This window comes from Muscardinus avellanarius, assembly GCF_963383645.1.
Source record: "Muscardinus avellanarius genome assembly, chromosome: 11".
In the NCBI taxonomy this organism is placed as follows: Eukaryota; Metazoa; Chordata; class Mammalia; order Rodentia; family Gliridae; genus Muscardinus; species Muscardinus avellanarius.
In genome coordinates, this window is record NC_137797.1 from 20782547 (window position 1) to 20805227 (window position 22681).

Here is a 22681-nt window from a genome sequence, read left to right on the forward strand (position 1 = left end):
TTACCCTGAAAAGTTTTCCTAGACTTAATTTTTACTTAAGCTTTATGTAATAAATGAGAAAGGAGGTGATATGAGGACAGGTGCAGTTGTTTTTTTTTTTTTTTTAATGTGTGTTTTTGTAAGAAATGCATGCTAAAAGAAAGACTAAGCTAATAGCAGTATGTTGAGTGATCAACTTCTTTCCAAGATAAACCTTCCCCAAAAAGTGGGTTGGGTGTATAAATCATGCTCTAAAAATAGAAGATTGCTTAAGAAATATTTATAGAAAAAAAGAAGCATGCAGTAAAAGTTTTGGGGGCAGAAAAGTAAAAATATTAGGTATAAATATTATAGGTTGTTTTCCTGTTTTTGATTAATGTTTTCCCTGACAGGTTTTAGAGGGCCATTCAGATTTCATTAATGGTTTGGCATTTGACCCCAAAGAAGGCCGAGAAATTGCAAGTGTGAGTGATGATCATACCTGCAGGTATGTTGCTAATGTAACAACCACATTTTTTATTTTCATTTTATTTCGACGAGAATTACATTTCAAAATGAGAACAACTTTTATATAAGCTCCAAGAAATGTAAAGGAAACATACTTCATTTGAATTATAGGTATGGTACAAACGTGAGTTTAAAAATCAGGGAAGTTCTCATCCCAGTTAACAGATATTTTTCTTGCTGATTCATGGGTGTCTCTTTCCTTCTTATTTTAAATGTGTACTTTTGTAAAGCCTAAATATAGTTTAGACCAAATTCTTCGGTATTAGGCAAAATCCATAAGATAATGAAAGGCCATTGCCTTTCAAAATGCTTCACATTGCTTTTTTATCTTAGTATGTCACCGATCCTATATAAGTTAGTGTATGGTAATGAACTAATCTCATTTGCTACATAAGACTCATGAAAAATTTAGTGTTTTGACAAATCGAAAGGTCTCTATATACAGTTTTCAGGAGATACGTTTTAGTATCGTGTTCTTCCACCCTGCCTCCTAGTTTAGAACAGATGAGGTAGCTATAACATTTTAATAGTGCCTAAAGCTGGAGAAAATCACAAGTTAAGAAGAAGGTGAAGGACAGGAGCGGGAGGCGGAAATGAGCTAAGGAGTCAGGAGAGGTGAGAGCATCCATCCGTAGGGGAGAGTCAGTGCTTCGTCGTCTTTAATAATACCGTGAGTGAAGAAAAACACAGCTCTGCTGTCCTGTGTAGGTTTAATGTTTGATAAAACCACGTCAGAACCATTAGTGCTTATTAACACTTGCATACATACCTGTAATATTAAATATGCATCACTGCACGTTGGAAGTGAAGGTGCCACCTATTTTTTAAGTTTTTGATCTTTATATAGCTCATCTTTTTAAAGTTGCAGAATTATAGGCCATTATTATTTATGTCGTGCCTGTTAAAATATTCATATCAGAAACATGAAAGATTTATATGACGTTAAGATTTCACAGCCTTAAGCATTTACAAAACTAAGTTTATATGAAGACCTAAAAAGTAAATAGCTCGTCTCCAAGGTACTACGTCACTAGGAATAAATATTGGCATTTCGATTCTCTAAAACATGGCTTTTCTAGTCACAAGCATTAGGAATAATGAAAAGGAAGGAAAGGGGTGTCTTTGCAAGCCAAGGAATAGCCTGTGAATGGTGAGCAACAGCCAGGGAGACTTAGGGGCACTCAGTGGTCTACTTAGGAGCACTCAGTGGTCTACTTAGGAGCACTCAGTTTTTTGTTTTGTTCTGTTTTGTTTCTCTTACAGTAAACTTTGAGGGGTTTTTGTAGACTAGTAAAATTCTTCAAAAGTTCTAGGGTTTGACACAGGATGGTTTTATCACATAGAAAGAATTTTAAAAGTCTCTTGCCTTCTATTAAAAACCAAGAACCTACCTTCATAAAAAGTCCTTTAAATAAATTTGACTTTTTGAAATACTCATTGCACTGCCCCTGGTTGTCCCATTTTGCTAGTCTGGCTGATGGTGTTACTGCTCAGTAGATACTCAGATTAGCTATTAAAACTAAGCGATATAGATAGAATTTTTTTTTAAAAAAAAGCAACCAACAGAAGATGTAAATATATAAAGCAAGTTTAAAGTAAAGAATAATATTTTACACTCTTTTAGCAATAAAGGAAAGAAATAATTCTAAGGGGACACACTACAATAGAAATGCATTTAATGCATTATGCATTAGTACGGCCATCTTTGTCAACTTGGAAGATAGAATGACCAAGCTACAAATGCAAACACCAGCAAATAGGCGCTATGCCGTTTGTATAGAGGAGGCATATGCATCCCAGATGCGATCGCTGTACGAAAGTGATGCCAACCGTTCTTTGAGTCTACATGTTATTGGAAAGGCACATTAGTGAAATCCTTGTCTGATCTTAGTTAAAACCTTTGTCATCTTGGGAGTAGTTTTATATATGCAGGTGATAGCCATGCTTTAAAAAAAAAAAAAATGACAAATCTAGCCGGGCGTGATGGCGCACGCTAGTAATCCCAGCATTCGGGAGGCTGAGACTGAAGGATCACGGTTCACAGACAGCCTCAGCTACTTAGTGAGGCCCTCTGCAACTTAGTGAGCCCCTGTTCCAAAACAAAGAATAAAAAATAGGGCAAGGGTGTAGCTCAGAGTTCAAATGCCCCTGGGTTTCATCCCCAGTACCACAAAAAAAAAAAAGATAAATCTAGATAGAAGTTCAATAGAGAAATAGAGAACTTAAACAACATTATAAAACAACTAAACATAGACTGGGCATGGTGGTGCACACTTGTAATCCCTGCGCTTGGGAGGCAGAGACAGGAGTATCGCGCTGGTTCAAAGCCAGCCTCGCTGGCTTAAGAGACTCTGTTTCCAAATAAAAATATTAAAAAAAATAGGTCTGGGAGTGTAGCCCAGAGGTAGAAGGGCTTCCAGGAACCCCAGTACCACCAAAAAAAAAAAAAAACTAAACATAACAGACATACATAAAATGCTCCAAGCTCTTCCAACGTCTCAACACATGTTCTTCTCAAGTGCACTTAGAACTTTTCTCTAGAATAAATCATACCTTAGGCCTCAAAACAAATATTAATAAATTTAGAAAAATTGAAATCATACTAAGGAGGGAAAACTTTCCCTTTTTCTATGGGTCCAGTATCACTGTAATACCGAAGCCATACTAAGGAAAAGGAAACTACAGACCAGTATTCCTTACAAATAAACATTCAGGTGGAATCAGTGAAGGAAGCACTTCCACTGACAATTGCGTTCACATGTGACAGTACCAAAGCCAGTCTCAACATGCTGTGTGGGGAAGGGAGCAGGGGCGTGTACACTGATGTCAGTAGCACTGTGAACTGCATTATGATGTGCACCAATGAGTATAAAATATATATAATGTATAGATTTGTAAAATATATATGTATATACACATGAGAAAAAGTCCTCAACAAATTGTAGCTTAAACTAGAAAGCATCAAGACAAATCTTCATGACCTTGGATTTGACAGTAGTTTCTTAAATGACACTAGAAGCACCCATAACAGGAAAAAATGGATAGGATAAATTCAGCTTCATCAAAAATAAAAACTTTGGGTCATCAAAGGAAAATGAAAAGACAACTTACAAAATGGGAGAAAATACTGGCAAATCATATAACTAATAAGAGTTATGTCCAGAATCTATGAAGAACTATTATAATTTGATGACAAAACAAACAGTAAGAAAAAGAGAGCCGGGCGTGGTGGCGCACACTTGTAATCCCAGCGCTTGGGAGGCTGAGACAGGAGGATCGCAGGTTCACAGCCAGCCTCAGCTACTTAGTGAGGCTCTCAGCAACTTAGTGAGACCCTGTTTCAAAATAAAGAATAAAAAATAGGGCTGAGGGTATAGCTCTAAGGTAGAATGCTCCTGGGCAGTACTGCAAAAAATAAAAATAAAATAAGAACTTGAATAGATAATTCCACAAAAAGGACATGTAAATAACCAACCAGTACATGATAAGATACAGAATCATATTGATTATTAGGGAAATGCAAATCAAAACCATGATGAGACACCACTTACTGAATGACATTCATTAAGATGAAAAACTAACAAATGTTTATGAGAATGTCAAGAAAGAAATGGTAACCCTCATAGTTGGCTGGTAATAATATAAAATGGTGTAACCACAATGGAGAATAGTTTGGCGGTTCCTCAGAAAGTTAAGTATAGAGATACCGTGTGTCCACAAAGTTCCACTCCTAGGTACATACCTAAAAGAATTAGACAAAGGAGCCAAGCATGGTGGCACACCCCAGTACTTGGGATGCTGAGACTGGAGGATCGCAGGCTCAAAGCCAGCCTCAGCAACTTAGGCTCTGAGCAACTTAGAGAAACCCTGATTCCAAATAAAAAATAAAATATATTTGGGGGCATAGCCCAGAGGTAGAAGGCCACTGGCTTTCACCCCCAGTACCACACAAAATTAAAATAACTATAATAGTAGTAGTAATAATCATTCTTTAAACATAAAAAGTAATGAAGTAGGCCGGGTGTGGTGCCGCACGCTTGTAATTCCTGCGCTTGGGAGGCTGAGACAGGAGGATCGCGCAGGTTCGAAGCTAGCCATGCTGGTTTAGGAGACCCTGTTTCCAAATAAAAATATAAAAATAGGTCTGGGAGTGTAGACTTGAGGTAGAAGGGCTTCCAGAAACCCCAGTACCACCAAAAAAAAAAAAAAAAAAATTAATGAAGTACTTATACATACCTCGACACAAATGAACCTTGAAAAATGTTATTACCTGAAAGAAGCCAGAGCAAAAGGCAACATATTATGTGATTATATAAAACCTCCAGAGTAAGCAAATCCATGGAGACATAAAGCAGATTTGTGGTTACTAAGAGCTAGGTGAAAAAGAGAATAACTGATTAATGAATATATGGGTTTTGGGGGGAATGGTGCGAGTGTTCTGAAACTAAGTAGTGGTGATGATGATATAACATTGCAAATGTGAGTGCACTAAGTGGCACTGAATTGTATATTTCTTAAAAGTTCACTTTATAACTGTATCACAATTTTCAAATTGCTATACTTCAGTATGTAAAATATTACAGCCTGTGCAAGAGAATATATTATCACATATTTATAACAAGAGCCTTTATCATAGGAACTTTCCTGTAATACAGTTTCTTAACATCATATACTATAAAGAACAGAAGGAATATGTTTCTAATCCAGTGCCTATTTTAAAAGTAAATTTTAAAATAACTTCTATATTTTGATCTATGTATATTTTGTGATGTTTGACTTTTACATTTCTAAAAGAGAAATGTCAACTAGCAGATTTGTGACCTTAGGAACATCATTTTAAGACAACCTATTCCCTGAGTAGGTTTACTCACACTACGAGTGATGTTGCTACTCATAACATGGGATATTGTGGCAGGTGATGATGGGTTCCTCAGCATCACCGAGTTTTACTGATCTATAATACATGCAGATATATAAGAAAATTGTGTTCTCATTTAAACTCAGCCATTGTTTATCATTCCCAGTACCATCTTTGTTAACACTGAATAACTTCTACTATGCATCCACAAATGAAACTCATAAATAATTTTGCCTATCAAAATATATAATTACAAAAAATAAAATACCTTAATTGTATTATACGTTTCTATAAAATCAGAAACTAATTTTATGGAATAACAATGCTCAGATAAAACTATATATGAAGACAGACTAACATGGTCTTTGTTCCTCTCTATAAAAGATAAAATGGGATATCAGAAAATAAGAAGAAAAGGTACTGAGCAACACAAAGCTTTTGTTGGCATAGAGTACAGTGTAAATAGTGCCATCTGGAGTTCTATAGAGTCATATCCCTCAGCAAACTACAGTGTTAAAATAAGCTTACCTTAATAGTAATAGAACAGATTGAATAGGATAAGAGAAAGAGAAGCAATGGTAATCAAAATAGGAATAATATGGCAAGACAAACTATAGCATGTCGAGTTGAAAATAAAGATGGTGTTCTTGTAAATCAGCCAGTTTGTAGATATGGAATACCAACATAATTCACTGCTGTGCTGTGGAATGAAGTATTAGCAAATGTTGCAGAAAATGTACCTTTTCTTTCTAAATGCTGGCCTCCTTTAACAAGGTACGGCCTGTAATTCTAATACTTGGGAAGCTGAAAGCAGGAGGGTTTCAAGTGCAAGGCCAGCACCAGTAACTTAGCAAGCTATTCAAAAGTCATTTAAAAACAAGGTATGGTGCACATGCTTATAATCCTAATACTTGGGAGGCTGAGATAAAAGAATTGCAGGTTTGCAGTTATCCTCAGCAACTTAGCAAGACCCTGTTTCAAAGGAGAAAATAAAATGAGGCTGGGGGTATACTTCAGAGTTCTAGCCCCTGGATTCAATCCCAGAGCCACAAAAGATACAAAAACAAAGTCATATCAAATGATTAATATTGCTGATTCTCATCTACTGAATGCCTATGATACCCAACCATTAGGACAATCAAAAATACCACCGAGGTATTGGAACCACCCCTAGTTGAGAAGTACTGATTCATGATTTTTATGACACTGTTCTGAATGGTTTACACAAAAGGCTATAAACTCATGAATCTGGGTAAAAGAACGATTATATATCTGTCATGGAATCTTTATTTTAAAAAAAAAGATGCTGTTACCAAAGGAAAAAAAAGCATTTGACAGATGTGTTCAATAAAGGAAGTTCACAAATAAATTGTGGATTACGTCTGGGCGTGGTGACACACACTTGTCATCCCAGCATTCAGGAGGCGGAGACAGGAGGATCGGGGTTTGCAGACAGCCTCAGCTATTTAGTGCGGCCCCTTGCAACTCAGTGAGACCCCGTTTCAAAAATAAAGAATAAAAAATTAGAGCTGGGAGTGTAGCTCAGAAGTAGAATGCCCCTGGGTTCTATCCCCAGTGCCAAAAAAAATTAAAAATAAATTAAAAATAAATAAATAAATTGTGGGCTTGCTAATCATTCAGGCTCGCTTTCTACACCATTTCTTTAAGGTTCCTCATCATCTCTATCATATCCAAACATCACACACAATTATGTATGTGCATGTTTACATACACAGGATGACATAAATACTGCCGTTCACCTCTGTGTGTTGTATTCATATATACATATGCATAGGGAAATATAAATCCTGATGTTCATGATTGTGACTCAACATCATCAAAAGAAAGTTAAAATTGTTAACAATATTTGAGAAATAAAGAAATGCACATTAAGTTAGAAAGGCTTGTCTCCTACCACCAAAAGGTAAAAGTGGCGTTTATGTATTGAATGGGTTAAGCCTATTAGTTTAAAAACTCACTATAGCCGGGCATGGTGGCGCAGGCTTGTAATCCCAGCATTTGGGAGGCGGAGACAAGAGGATTGTAGTTCATGGACAGCCTCAGCTACTTAGTGAGGCCCTCCGTAACTTAGTGAGACCTTGTTTCAAAATAAAGAATAAAAAGGGGGGTGTAGCTCAGAGGTCAAATGCCCCTGTGTTCCATCCCCAGACTCGCAAAAAGAAAAAAACAACAACACGTAATACAGAACATCTCATTCCTAATCAGTGCCAAATAGCAGATGTTCTTGTATATTAGAAGCAATACTAGCCAGGTACTCATTCCTCTAATCCCAGTATTTGGGAAGCTGAGAAAGGAGGATTGCAGGTTCAAGGACAGCCTCAGCAAGTAGTGAGACTCTTAGCAACCTAGCAAGACCTTGTTGTAAAAACCCAATTATAAAAAGGGATGGGAGTGTAGCTCAGAGGTAGAACGCCCTTGGTTCAATCCTCAGTACGAAGAAGAAGAGGAGGAGGAGAAGGAGGAGGAGGAGGAGGAGGAGGAGGAGGAGGAGGAGGAGGAGGAGGAGGAGGAGGAAAGAAACAATACTATTCTGTAAGAACAAGTTAGATCAATAAATATTTATTAAATACATTTAGTATAGTGAACAATAAGTACTTTTGAGGATACAGAAAAAAATAGAAGACCCAGTACTTAGTATAACTACAAAGGATGTCAGAAATAAGCCCTTTTTCTCCTCCTCCTTACCTTCACTACTCTATTAAACTATTATATAAAATTTTATGACAAAGGAAAATTGAATTCTAGATACCAGGGATATTTAAGCTTAAGACTATTATATTAGAGGTATATAATGTGACATTCATTCTACAAAACATAGGATATTTATAGATGTCATGTTCTGGCTGGGGTCATTTTATAAAACAACGAAAGAAGGGATAGGATATAAGATATAAAGAATAAGATTGTTTTAGAAATATAACCAAACCCCTGGATAAGGGAATAATAGATTATCTAAGAATATATATTCACTGAGCTAATACAATAGTATATGGTTACAAAAGAAAAAAGAATGTCTATCAAATGCCTTTTGTAGCCAGGCGTGGTGGCGCACACTTGGTAATCCCCGCGCTTGGGAGGTGGAAACAGGAGGATCGCGCAGGTTCGAAGCCAGCCACGCTGGCGTAAGAGACCCTGTTTCCAAATAAAAAGGTATAAAAATAGGTCTGGGAGTGTAGGCCGGAGGTAGAAGGGCTTCCAGGAACCCCAGTACCACCAAAAAAAAAAAAAAAAAATGCCTTTTGTATGCCATATGCTAGCTAACTTCTTGCCATGTAACCTTTCTTTGTGTATGTTTGAGAGTCTTTGAGATCCATAATTACGGTGGAAGGTTCCTCTTTCTCTCCTACCCTAATTGGGATCACAAAATATGTGATAGACCTAAAACTCATCCTCAGGGCAAACAGATAAAAGGGACCAAGAGCCTTCTGAAGATGGCCAGTTTGCATCCCTCCTGAGGCAGTGAGTGCACATGTAGGGCAAAGAAACCATGCCTAAGTAATTCTAGCACACAGGGAAGTCAGGATGATATCCATTATTTATTAGAATGTTATGGTTAAATAACTCAGAAAATAAGGCTTCATGTTCATCTTCTAAAGTCCTTTGTAACATTTTGAGTCCAGAGCAATTATTGCATAGTTCTAGAAAGCTGTGTGAATAGGATAAAATGTTCATGTTGAATTTGATAATACTTTACCTTCAGTGAATAGAATTTAAGGTTTCTGTGTATATAAAAGAACTCACCCAACATTGTGCTGAAAATCTGTTGATCACATTTGCAGACCTTTTTAATTAATTGGGTTAAATGATAATGAAAGATGGTAAGAATAAAAATCAATAAAGCAGTGAAGGAAATTTTCTAAAATTTACATGATTATATACTGCTGACATCACTCTAAAACCTTATTCTCTCTCTGTGCCCTTGTAGATGAAATACAAAAGCAGTGCCTAAGAGTCTATTACCAAATCACTAATTCAGCTGTGGGGTGGTCCTCTTGTGGTGATCAGTGAATTGTGGGAGTCTTACATAAATACTTTCCAGGTTTGCTTTGAACAGCTATTGATGTTCATAATAAGGACTTTTTTTCCTCATTTATAGTTTTAGTACTCAGCATATAGTCAAATTTTAAGTTGTAACTTTCAAAAATTTCCTTGAGTGTAATGAAATGCTAATATTTCCTAGGTAGTATTACTGGTGTTTGTGGTAAACTTGGTGTTAGGAGAGAAGTCCTTTCTGCATTCCTTTAAGATGAAATCATTATATATGATCTGTTTGAAAACTACCATATGACATTTCTTTGCAGTTGAGAATTTAATTTTGAGGTTTATTTTTATTTTATTTTATTTTTTTAAATTTTTTATTGGTACACTGTATTTATACATCATAGTGGGATACAAACTTTTGTAGACATACATGCACACATCGCCCAGTCAGCCCCCACCTGATCCCCACCCCACTCTCTCCCCATCCCTCCCTCCCATGCTTGGCTTAGTGGTTGACATCTAGTATTATAGCAATTTATCCAAAATTAAAAATGATAATCTCACATAATAGTTTCATTTGTCTGATACCAAGCTTTTGATGACTTAAAGATAACATTTCAATATTTCTTTTTACTTTCTTTCTTACCAGAGAATATTTTTTTCTATTTTTTTAGATGAAACTATCATATATTTATATATTTATTTTTCAGAAAAAAAAAATCTATCCTAATATGGAATATGGACTTTAGATACCCAAAATGATCTTGAAAAAGAACAAAGCTAGAAGATATATATTTTCTTATTTCAAACCATATAAAGCTACAATAATTGAAACAGTGTAGTACTATTCTAAAGGCAGATATATAAACCATTGGAGTTAAATAAAAGCCTAGAGCTAAATTCTTCCCTATATTGTCAAGTTATTTTTGACAAAGTTTCCACGAACATTTGGTGGTGGAAATAATAATCTTTTAACTAAATATTGTTGAAACATAATAATTACATGGAAAAGAATAAAATTGGACCCTTACCTAATCCCATATACAAATATTAACTCAAAATAGATAAAAGACCTAAATATAAATCTTAAGACTATAAACTTTTAGTAGAAAATCTGGGTCATAAAACCTCACAACATTGAAATTGGCAGTGATTTCTTGGATATGATTTCAATGGCACAGGCAACAGAAGAGTATACAAACTCCCTAAAAAATAAAAAAGATATTGTATATCCAAAGACAATGTAAACAGAGTTAACTGTTACTAATAGAATGGGATAAAATATTTCCAAATGCTATATCTGAAGGTTTATTAATATTCCAACTAGAAATCCTAAAAATTAACAAACAATAAAGGCAAACAATACCCTTTAGAGATAAGTAAAAGACTAACATAAGTAATGAATCTCCACAGATAACCAATCTTAATTGTCTGTTGGATGGAAACTTGTTTCTCTGGTTCTGGTGTGTGTTACCTATTTCTTCTTTGTAGTTAATCTCTTTGAGTATTTTCTCTAGTACTGATTTTGAAGACATAAATTCCTTCAGTTTCTGTTTGTCATGGAAGCTTCTTATTTCTCCATCTAATTTGATAGAAAGTTTTTCTGGGTAGAAAATTTTTGGCTGGAAGTTGTTTTCTTTCAGAGTTTGGAATATGTTACTCCAAGCCCTTCTGGCTCTCATGACTTGGTTTGGGAAGTCTGGAGTGATTCTAATTGGTTTGCCTCTGAATGTCACTTGGCCCTTTGTTTTTGTTGCCTTTAAGATTCTCTGCTTGGCTTCCACATTGGTCATTTTGACAATTATGTGGCGTGGGGATCCTCTTCTCCGATCCTGTCTAAAGGGAGTTCTATAAGTTTCCTGGACCTGTGTATCAACCTCTTGCTCTATGTCTGGAAAATTTTCTGCTATTACTTCCTTGAAGAGATTGTTGATCCCTTTGGTTTCACTTTCTTTTCCCTCCTCTATTCCAATTATTCTTAGGTTAGCTCTCTTAAAATGGGTCCATATTTCTTCAATATCAGATTCCTGCTGTTGGATATTTTTTCCTAGATTAGAAACTATGAGTTCATTTTTGGAATGATCATCTTCTAAGAGCGAGATTCTGTTCTCCATGTGTTCTAATCGGTTGTTTGTGCTTTGAATTGAGGCCTTTACTTCATTAATTGCATCCTTTATCTCTTTTTGGCTCTCTCTGAGTTCTTTTCGAAGCACCTCTATTATTTCTACAGTTATTTTCCTGATTTGATCTTCTAGAAATCTCTGATTTTCTGTTTTATCGGGTTCTGATGTTGTGGGGTTGTGGGCTTTCATTGCTCCAGTATTATTCCTCTTTCCCATGATTTTGGAAGTTTGTGCCTTCTCTGGGTTCTTCCCTTGGGTCACTATGACTTCACTTAAGGTGTTCTGGATCTCGAGTCAATAGTATCTCAGACCCCACTACTCCTTTACTGGGTTGTATCACAGAGTCTCTGACCTAGAGAGTCAATAGAGGCTGCTTTAGACTGTGGGGGGTGCCAGGTTGCACGTTCTCCTATGGTGTGATATCTCTGCCACTGCCCCTCCCCCACTGGGTCAAGTCCCTGGGAGTACAGTACTGGGATTTCTCCTCTGTGGCCCTCAATTTGACTCACTGTTCTTGAGTACGCAGATGTAGCTGTACTGGATTCGGTGAATTCTCTGCTGCTGCCGTCGGTGGCAATATGGTGCCACTGCTACGCCCTCGGCCTTGAGGCTGGCGTATTTCTTCTTGGTTTTGATTTCCACTCTGAATCCCTGCAGCGTGTGCTGAGCTCAGCCACTGGGAGCTTTAGATTTTACCTGCGGCGAGTAATCCCGCCTGGCTGTTCCGCAGTGGCTCACCTCGGCTTGCTCTAGCCGTCTGGTGAAGTCGCCACTGCCGCCGGCAGTATGGCACTGCTGCCGCATCCTCGGGCGTGAGGCCCGTGTATCTCCTCTGTGGCTCTGAGCTCTCTTCTCAGTCCGCTTTCTCTCTGGAGCCTGGTGATTTTTTTGTTTCTCTGGTGATGGTGTTTCCTGGCAATGAAAGGCGCTGATTTTGTCGTGATGGAGATTGTTTGTTAGCGGGGCTCTTAAGCCCCGCTTTTCTTGGTCGCCATCTTCCCGGAAGTCTTGAGGTTTATTTTTAAATGTGACAAAATTTCTTAGAATTACCATCCTCCAAAAATCTTTGTCTACCGGGCGTGGTGGCGCACACTTGTAATCCCAGCGCTTGGGAAGCTGAGCCAGGAGGATCGCACAGGTTCAAAGCCAGCCTCAGCTACTTAGTGAGGCTCTCAGCAACTTACTGAGAACCTGTTTCCAATTAAAATACAAAATAAGTCTGGGAGTGTAGCCCAGAGATAGAAAGCCCCTGGGTTCCATCCCTAGTACCACCAAAAAATATATATGTATATTTTTCTTGCCAGGCATGGTGACACAGACTTGTAATCCCAGTACTTAGGCAGCTGAGACAAGAGAATCACAGGTGCGCAGCCAGCTCAATACTTAGTGAGGCCCTCCACAACTTAGTGAGACCCTGTTTCACACTGAAGAACAAAAAAATGGGGCTTGGGTATATAGCTCTGAGGTAGAGTGCTCCTGGGTTCAATCCTCAGTACCAAAAAGAAAAATCTTTGTGTATGTTAAAAGAGACGTTAATAATTCTGTTGTGGGGCGGCCTCAGTGTTTCACCTTTGTGATTATTAACTAAGAGTTAATTTGCTTATAATTTCAAGAAACTAAAATAATGCGACCATATATAAGTTTATATGATTTTTTTACCCCCGAGGTCGCACGAAGGTATGTGAGGGAAGACTTTGTGTGTGTAATGTTGTTGGTGAGTTCTGTGTTTGAAACTGTTTGCTCTTTCCACGTTCCCTCTAGCACCCCTCCCAGTACTCAGAGCCTTTTTATTACCGTTTCTATTTGACTCACAGCTTTTAATTATTTAATGATAAAATATTAAGCATGGACAGTTAGTTCTATTTTGCCTTTTAGTTCTTATTGTGGATTCAATAAAATATCTTTTGTCATTCATATTGCTAGTACATTAAAACCATTACTGCCAGGCATGGTGTGCGTGCTTGTAATCCCAGCATTCAGGAGGCTGAGGCAGGAGGATCGTAGTTCACAGACAGCCTCAGCTACTTAGTGAGGCCCTTTGCAACTCAGCAAGACTCTGTTTCAAAATAAAGAATAAAAAATAGGGCTGGGGGTGTAGCTTGAAAGTAGAATGCCCCAGGTTCCATCCCCAGTACTGCCAAAAGAAAAACTATTACTACCGCTTGTTCAGTGAACTTGAGTATTTAAAGGGAAAAAAAGGAGTTAATCCAATTTTATTTTCTGAATATATTTAAAACATTGACACATGTTGGAGTACCCTTTACAAAGTTCCTTATGTTGTCTCCCGTCTTCTGGCTTTTGCCTAGCTGTCAGAGTTCTCCATACTTGGGCCATCCACTGACAGTTTATTTACTACTCCAACCCACCAAACCCACTGTCAGGATTTATTAGTCTAATTCCTGGATTTAGGCTTTCAATTATAAGGCTTCCTACTTCAGAACTTCTTTTGTGCTTGAAACCAGATGTTTTAGCAATAAATTCTTCTGTCTCACTTTCCTTTCTAATTGTGTGTGCACTTACTAAAAGAATATGCCATGGCTTACATTTTGTTTAAATAATAACCTGATGAGTAATTTAGTGATTATTTGGAATTGAGAGGGGAAATCTTCATTTTGCTATCACAAATTCAGTAAAAAAATGTGTTTCTTCTCTAAGAACACTGGAGGTCCCATTCCTGTACCCAGGGACATGGTACAGTGCCTTCTCGTCCTTCTAACTACATCTCTTAAGTATTGCTTTTGTTCTTTCTTTCATACTTAATTATCCAATACACTGATCTATGTGATTTAGTCATGTCTTTTACAAAGACTGTGGTTTGTCTATTTTGCTTTACCCAATAGAGAGGGCCAAACAGATACAGATGTTTCATTTAATGCCATCCATTCCTTCTTTTGTGTTAGAAACATTTGGTAGCAGAAATTACCTTCTACAGTGAACTCCATAGGAAACAATGAGGTGCCAACTAAAAACGGAGAACAAACAAAAAGAACAGTCTTACCCAGGAAATTTCTTTTTGAATTCTCAAGCAGAATATCTACCTCTACTAATCACCAATATAAAAGAGCCTGGAGAATATCTAATATATCCCCCATATACCAACACCAAATTTATGATACCATTTATTAATTAGACGAGACAATCACATTTAAATATGATATGCTAGGGATAGTCAACGTTCAGCTTAGTGCTAGCACTCAGCCTGAAAGGAGGCAGTACTTTTAGCAATAAGCTAATAAAAGTCAAGTAAGAATAATTCATAATCTTGGATCTGATTGGCTCTTCATCCCTCCATTTTACAGCTGACTCTAAGAGTTCTACTTAAGACTACAGTGTTGGGAAGGGAAAGATGTTTGTTATAGTACAAGTTAGGCCAAAATTTTCACCCTATTTCACTGGAAGAATTATGCTGCCCTCATCCACTGCCTAATGATTCGCTGAATAATAGCTTCTTAGTAGTCAGCAGGTAAACTTCACCTTAAAAGTTTTTCATCTCAGAATGAAACTGAGAATATGGTGTATTAGAAATGGTGATTACCAACTTTTACATGCATGTACCGAGTTTTTACCTGCAGAGAGGACGGAGGCTAACACTTCAGCTAGACTGAAAAGAATAAAACTGCATTTCTGCTATTCTGACACTTACTAGTTTTAACTCCTAAAAAAAGTTTTTCCTTTGAAATTTCTTTTATAAACATTTAAATATATACATATATATTTCATATAGCTCCTGGGTTTTGTGCCAAGGTAATTTAACCTGATAAGATGTATACTGTACTTAATAAACAGCCTATTGTCTTTATATGTATTTGATTGTTTTTTAAATTTACAAACCTTTAAGACTTTATTCTTCCTATGATGTACCACTTTCCTAAAAAGTATACTTCTATAACAGTAATTGATTTTTAGATAATTTTACTCACTATAAATACATTTATTGTCAAATAATTTGGAAAGATTAAAACCTGAATTTATAGATTTTGAGTTTGTTTCCCTTATTATACTTAAAAGGTCCTCTGACCTGATAGGATGTAGACTAGTAGCTTCTTAGAAGAACAAAAACTCAGCAAACTCAGGAAATCATATTAAATGCATCAATTTTAGTGGTACTAGGGATTGAACCCCAGGACATGCTAAGCTCTGAACTATACCCCCAGCCTAGCTTATTTTTTTACTTTGAAGCAGAGTCTTGCAAAGTTGCTAAGGCAAGCCTTAACTACTCCAATCCTCTGTCTCACTATGCCAAGTACTGGTATTATAGGTATGTGCCATAGTTTCTGGCCTACCTACTTTATTTTAACATCCAACATATATATTAAAAACTATTTGTTTGCTAAGCCGGGCGTGGTGGTGCATGCTTGTAATCCCAGCATTCAGGAGGCTAAGACCAGAGGGTCGAGGTTCGTGGACAGCCTCGGCTACTTAGTGAGGCCCTCCGCAACTTAGTGAGACCCTGTTTCAAAATAAAGAAAAAAAGTGGGGCAGAGGGTGTAGCTCAGAGGTCGAATGCCCCTGGGTTCCATCCCCAGACCCACAAGAAAAAAAAAAAATACTATTTGCCATTCTTTTGATATTGTTCCAATTTTTTCATGAGTCCATTGATTGCCATTGTCCCCCCCTTGTTTTTTTCTTTTTGCATGATCAATAACCCCAATACAATGCCTACAATTAAAACAACATTTATAAAAAGCCTTAATTCCGAATACATCTAGATGTTGATAACTTTGGTTAACCTATTATAACTGTCTCACATACCTCATTGAACAATTTTTCCCTTATTTAGTTGCTATCAACTTAGTTTCATTGAAACAGCTCTTTCACTTTTATGTTTTGTCAGTTTATATAATAACAATTATGTAATTACACTAGTAATATATCACATACAAACAGTGGTTTGCTAAGCCAAAAAAACCATATTCTCTTTCGGCAAACATACAACAAATGCATGTGAGAATATTAGGAGATTGCTTTCTCTTTCTTGTCACTTCTACAGAGAGAGAACGGAAGAATTTGTCAAAGGGAGTTCAATTTAAAGAGCTTCTACTGTATATTGTATTCACTACATTTTGAAAGGTAATGTGAATGTATCCATACCTAAATAAAGGAAATAACAAAATGCAAAGAAAAAAGAGATGACTTAAATCTGTCATAATATCAACTGAAAGCTGTGCCTTTTTTCCTTCAGATAAGTGGTTGTTTCAAGATTGTTTTGTCATAAAAATCAGAGAGCCGGGCGAGGTGGCACACACTTGTAATCCCCGCACTTGGTAGGCAGAAACAGGAGGATCGCGCAGGTTCGAAGCCAGCCTCGCTGGCTCAAGAGACCCTGTTTCCAAATATCTATAGGTCTGGGAGTGTAGCCCGGAGGTAGAAGGGTTTCCAGGAACCCCAGTACCACCAAAAATAAAAAAAGGAAGTTTTGGCTTTTTCCATTGGTAAATAAAAAGAAATATGGTAGAGGAGGACTAAAAGGTACATCTAATTTGAAAAGTTGTTCAGTGATATCTGCCTGCTACAGTTGAACATATTTGTAAGCTATGACCCAGCAATCCTGTGCCTAGGTACGTACCTAGCAGGTGATATGTCTGTAAAGTAGCGTGTAAGGGGGATGGTATGTGGATATCTGTATTTGCTAAAAGTAGAAACATACAATACAGTATATAGTAGCATTGATGATAGCCAAAAGTTGGAAACAACCTAAATGTCTGTCAGCAGTAGAATGAATAAATATATTGTGGTGTACTTAATTAATGAAATAGTGTGTAATTACATTGTTAAGTCTTATTTCCTTTTTGATATGTGAAAATGAGATTGCAGCAATGTTGGTAAATCCAATAAAAACTTGATGATGAGTAAAGGAAGCCAGATTAAACAAATATATAAATCAAAAACATTTATGACATTAAAAAAACAGCATTGGGGAGGCTGAGACCAGAGGATCGCGGTTCACGGACAGCCTCAGCTACTTAGTGAAGCCCTCCACAACTGAGTGAGACCCTGTTTCAGAATAAAGAATGAGCCAGGCATGGTGGCACACGCTTGTAATCCCCGGGCTTGGGAGGCTGAGACAGGAGGATCACGCAGGTTCGAAGCCAACCTCAGCTGGCTTAAGAGACCCTGTTTCCAAATAAAATATAAAATAGGTCTGGGAGTGTAGCCTGGCGGTAGAAGGCCCCTGGGTTCCATCCCCAGTACCACTAAATAAATAAATAAATAACAAAATAAAGAATGAAAAAAATGGGGATGGGGTGTAACTCAGAGGTTGAAAGCCCCTGGGTTCCATCCCAGACTTACAACAACAACAAAAAAAAAAAAAAAAAAAAGACAAAAGTAAGCTATGATTTTAGAAGGCAGGATAGTGGTGTTAGCGGTCGGCTCTCTTTTGAAGGAACGAGGACATGTGGCTTGAGTCCTGGAAAGCCTGGATTTGGGTGCTGTTCTGCTTGTATTCTGTTGGCATTGTAGGCCTAAAAGTTGTATAATTTTATTATGTATGACATATTTTTTAAAACACAAAAGAAGTATGACATTATCTGAGGCAACTAACATGATCTAGATGAACCACATAGTAAAGACACAGAAAAAGGAATTGAGCTCTGCAAAAGGATTTGAGAAAGGCTTAATCATAGAATCTATCAAAAAAAGAAACTTAACAACTTAAATCATACCCTTTTAGCTAATTTAGTTAGGGATAACTTATTCCATCCCAATTCATTATACTTTGCATATTTAGTACTTCAATTATGCAGCTACTGAGATTTATTGAATAAGCATATAATTATGAACCACAAATTATTTTATCATAGTCCACTGAAAAGTAATCCAGATCAGTATCCTTCAGCCATCTTCAAGCTTAAGTCAGTTTTAAAAAAAAGCATCACATTCTGTTCAGGAAGAAATACTGTTTGGTTCAGGAAAAAATACTGTTTGGAAATTTGGTTCATTGGACAGAAATATACTTCATTATTTGACCTAATTTTATATAATATCCTTATTCTGATCACCCCCTTTGTTTCCTTTATTTAAGAGGAAAAAAATCATGGAAATATTCTCCTATGTATTTGCTCAGTTGATATAATAGTCAACAAAAATTAAATGCATATTAGAGTCTGATCAAAAGAATGGAGGTCTTTAAAACAGCCCTTTCATGGGATTCATTGATTTTGAGTGTAAACTTCCACTGTTTCAGTAGTGGTAAAATATATGCTAGCCTAGCACCTTATTATGCAAATGGCAATAAAGAAGAAAGAAATAGTTGACATAATTAATAATCTCATTCATTGTGGGAAGTGAAACACAATTGTATAAACCCCTAATAAATGTGATTTCCCTCTTCAATTAAATTGCAGTTGTTCCCTTGCAGAGAAAATATAAATGAAAAGTGTTGATTTGGCAAAAGAGTATGCTTCTAATATTTAATCTAATAGGTCATCATAAGAAACATTTGTGTTCGTTTATATATAACCGTGATACTCTAATTTCTACAAGGAAGAGAAATATTTGAAATAATGTTTTTGACACAGAATAACATTATTCAATAAATATGTCTACTTTCAAATAAAATTGTGCTTATATGTGTAGGAGATATTTGTGAAATTTTTCGAAATTGTTTTATAGTCCTCAAGAGATATGAACTATAAAATCCTAGAAGGCAAAAAGCTCATAACATTCTGATGAGTGTACTTTTTTTGTTGTTGGGATTGAAATCATGCTAATAGTCACATGATCCACCAAACTATACCCCCATTCCTAGAACCAAAATTCTGTGGGTATTTTGCCACCCACCTGGTAACTTCTGCCCCCTGCTAATGTGCAGCACCATAGTGCTGAGTGAGAATCATGAGTTTGACACACGGACCGGGTGGGGAACAGTAATGCTCACCACAGTGCCGTTCATATCTCTACTTTCTGAGTCTTGATCCCCCTCTGGGGATGGGAAAGCCATTGAGACAGAAAGCCATGTCACTTTGTAAACTGGTCCTTGCTACTGAGGATTATAACTAGCTGAGGAGAGAGACAGCCGGAGGAACCAAGAGACTTTCTTCCACTCACCTTTAATCTGGTAGCTTATCAAGCCTAGCCACCTCTGGGAGAGAAATGGGAAGTGAGCAGATCAGCAACTGATTGTATAAGATAGGAAAGAGCCACCGGGATGGAAACCCAAAGACAGAATAAGCAAATATGGAAAACAGTTGTGCCACTAAATTCCGGTCACCTCATTCTGGCTCCTTTATGTGTTATGCACAGGGAAGTGTTGCTGCAGAAGTGAGGAGGGGTTGTTTAAGAACCCCTGGTAGGAATGATTGTTATTGAAATGACTACTACTACCTAGCAATGCAACCTGATTAGTGACCTAGAAACTTCAAGATTTTGCTAACAAAGTAAGGTGTATAAATAATTTAATGTGGTTACTGCGTTGCTATGTTAGATTAATTAGAAAATGTCTCTCTTTTTTCCATGAGCCAGTATGATAAAACTCAAGTTCTTTGTACCACTTTTGCATTTTCCAATGGCAGTGTTATAATTTTCTTTTAGAGATGCACATTAATTACAAATTTCTACCTCATAGTCTGTAGTTAATAACTTTTAATAATCTCTTGGAGATTTTATATTTTAGCCAAGATTTATCGAGAATACTTAACATGCTCCTGCCTTTTCATTAGGATTTGGAACTTGGAAGGCATGCAGACTGCGCATTTTGTTCTTCACTCCCCAGGAATGAGTGTGTGCTGGCATCCTGAGGAAAACTTTAAGGTGATTATTTACAACTCGGCTTTCGTGTGTGTGTGTCTGTCAATCTATCTGTCTGTCTGATCGACTGAACCCATGGGCGCTCTGCCACTTAGCTACACCCTTAGCCCTTGTTTTAATTTTTTATTTTGAAACAGGGTCTTGCTAAGTTCCCATACTAGCCTCAGACCTATGATCCTTCTGTTTCCACCTCCCAAGTAATGGAATTACAGGCATGTACTGCATAACTTAGCTTTCTTTTATCAAACTGAAAAGACATATTTACATGCATACACCCATAGAAGAGAAAAATTAATGACTTCACCTCAAAGACTAATTTATACGAATGTATTTGAATTAGTCCAGAAATTTATGCTTTTTTTTTTTTTTTTTTTTTGCAGTACTGGGGATGAAACCCAGGGGCATTCTACCTCCGAGCTACACCCCAGCCCCATTTTTTGTACAAGGTCTTACTGAGTTGCAAAGGACCTCACTAAGTAGCTGAAGCTGTCTGTGAACTGTGATCCTCCTTGTCTCAGCCTCCCAAATGCTGAGATTATAAGCGTGTGCCACCACGCCCAGCTAGAAATTCATACTTTAAATGTCTATCTAAAATTGCAAATGTTTTTCAATAACCATTAATAAAAAATGGCATTTATTCAGAGTATACTTTTCCTGGCCTTTAACAGATTACAGTCTAAAAACTGATACCCAGACACTCTGGTAGCAGTATGTCGTATGTTTTAAACAAACAAAAAGTATAAATAGAAATCATCAGTGGCTTAAAGCAAATTTGTCTTGGCTACAGGGTGTTCAATTCCTTTTCAGAATAGAGCTTTCTAGATACTAAAGGTATACTAGAGTTCTTATTATCAACTGGCCTTAACTCACATTCCCCTGGGAAACAGGAGCTGATCAAGAGTGCCCTTGTTGGCCAGTCTCTTCTCTTGAGCATCATAGTATTTAGTGTTATCTCTGTAGAGCCTGAAAAGTGATCACATCTTTCTTGAAGTCAGTCCCTCGTCTGTTCTCTAGAGTTCATGCAGCAACTGAGGACCCTGTTTTCACCCTCTACTGTCTTTATACTTCTGCATTGACTCTCTTGTCCTCAAGTTTGCACAGAAAGATAAATTTGATTTGTCATAACAAAGAAAGTGCTCAAGTATGGCAGGTCTGTAGTTAGCATTTCATTTCATCTTCATGGCACCCTTATGAGGTCTCTGTTAATCCTCATTTCACAGATCAAGAAACCAAGGGTTAGAGAAGTTAAATAACTTGCCCAGGGTCACATGGCTAGTGAGTAAAAGAATTAGCATTTGAACCCAACCATTCCAGCTTCATCGTTCTTGCTGTTAATAATTATATTCTTCTTACTTCCTTTTATTTTATTTTATGTGTGTGTGTGTGTGTGTGTGTGTGTGTGTGTGTGTGTGTGTGTATGGTATCGCAGATGGAACCCAGGGGCATTCTACATACTACGTACTGTGGTATGTTGTGATAGAAATATACATATACACAACTCTTGAAGCATTTTCCTCTGGGTCTCACCCTCTACCCTCCTCCCCATTCCTGTCTTTGAGACTGGGATTGCTAATTTTTTGTGTGTAGCATTGTTTCAACTGTTATATTCTTTACAGCTCCCTTCGTACTCCTCCTTCCCCTGCACCCCCTCAATCATTCCTTGGAGTCTCTGCACTTCTACCTGTTATCCTTATTTCTGGATTTCTATCTAGGTTCCATATACAGTATTTGAGTCACAGTAGCTAAATTATGGAACCAGCCTAGCTGACCATAATTGCATATACATACAATGGGATTTTACTCAACTATAATGAAAAACAAAATCTTGTCATTTTCAAGAAAATGGATAGAAGTCAAGAATATTATGCTAAGCAAGATCAGCCAGTCTCCAATTTTATTTAAAGTTTCCATAACTCCTTGTTTGAAAGTCCCTGCTTTGTCACAAAATCATAAAGTGACATTTAATTCTTTTCTCCCATATTCATAAACATTTCCATGACCCTTCCTTTTTACCAAATTGTCGCTAACTAGCCGTTCTTTTCTTCACTGAGGCGCACCTCCCCTTTCCTGTTCTCTCACTTAACTCTCACCAAACCTTATCTCATTTCTAAGTCTTTGACCCTCCACTCTGATTCTTCTTGCTTTATTGGCCAATATTCTCAAAATACCAGTTTCATACGTTACTCCTCAACTTGGAAACCTAGAATACAGAAAAGTGCCACAGAGGAATGGTTCAGAGTATTGAGGTAGCTAGCTGCAGTCAAGTCGCAGTTAGGAATTGTGTGACTCCTCCACCTTGCGCTAAACTCTTCCACTAACTGCCTGCACTCTCTCGTCTTATACGACAAATACTTGTGAAGACTAACTCAGTTTAACATTGTTGAAATTTCTTAAATAGAATAAGCAAAAAAAAAAAAAAGTAGCTGTTTGTCATTATTGACGGTGTCATTACAGCTACAGCAGT

General features: G+C 37.1%; 1 protein-coding gene across 1 annotated transcript in view; it reads left to right on the forward strand.

Annotated features, from left to right (window-relative positions):
• Window positions 1–22681, forward strand: part of NUP37 (nucleoporin 37) — a gene marked incomplete at both ends in the record, with an annotated part of 62289 nt that overhangs the window by 12771 nt on the left and 26837 nt on the right. Inside the window, 2 exons of the mRNA XM_080704809.1 lie at window positions 372–466; window positions 20130–20220. Coding sequence (XP_080560935.1) covers window positions 372–466; window positions 20130–20220 — 186 coding nt within the window. The remainder of the gene's footprint in view (window positions 1–371; window positions 467–20129; window positions 20221–22681) is intronic.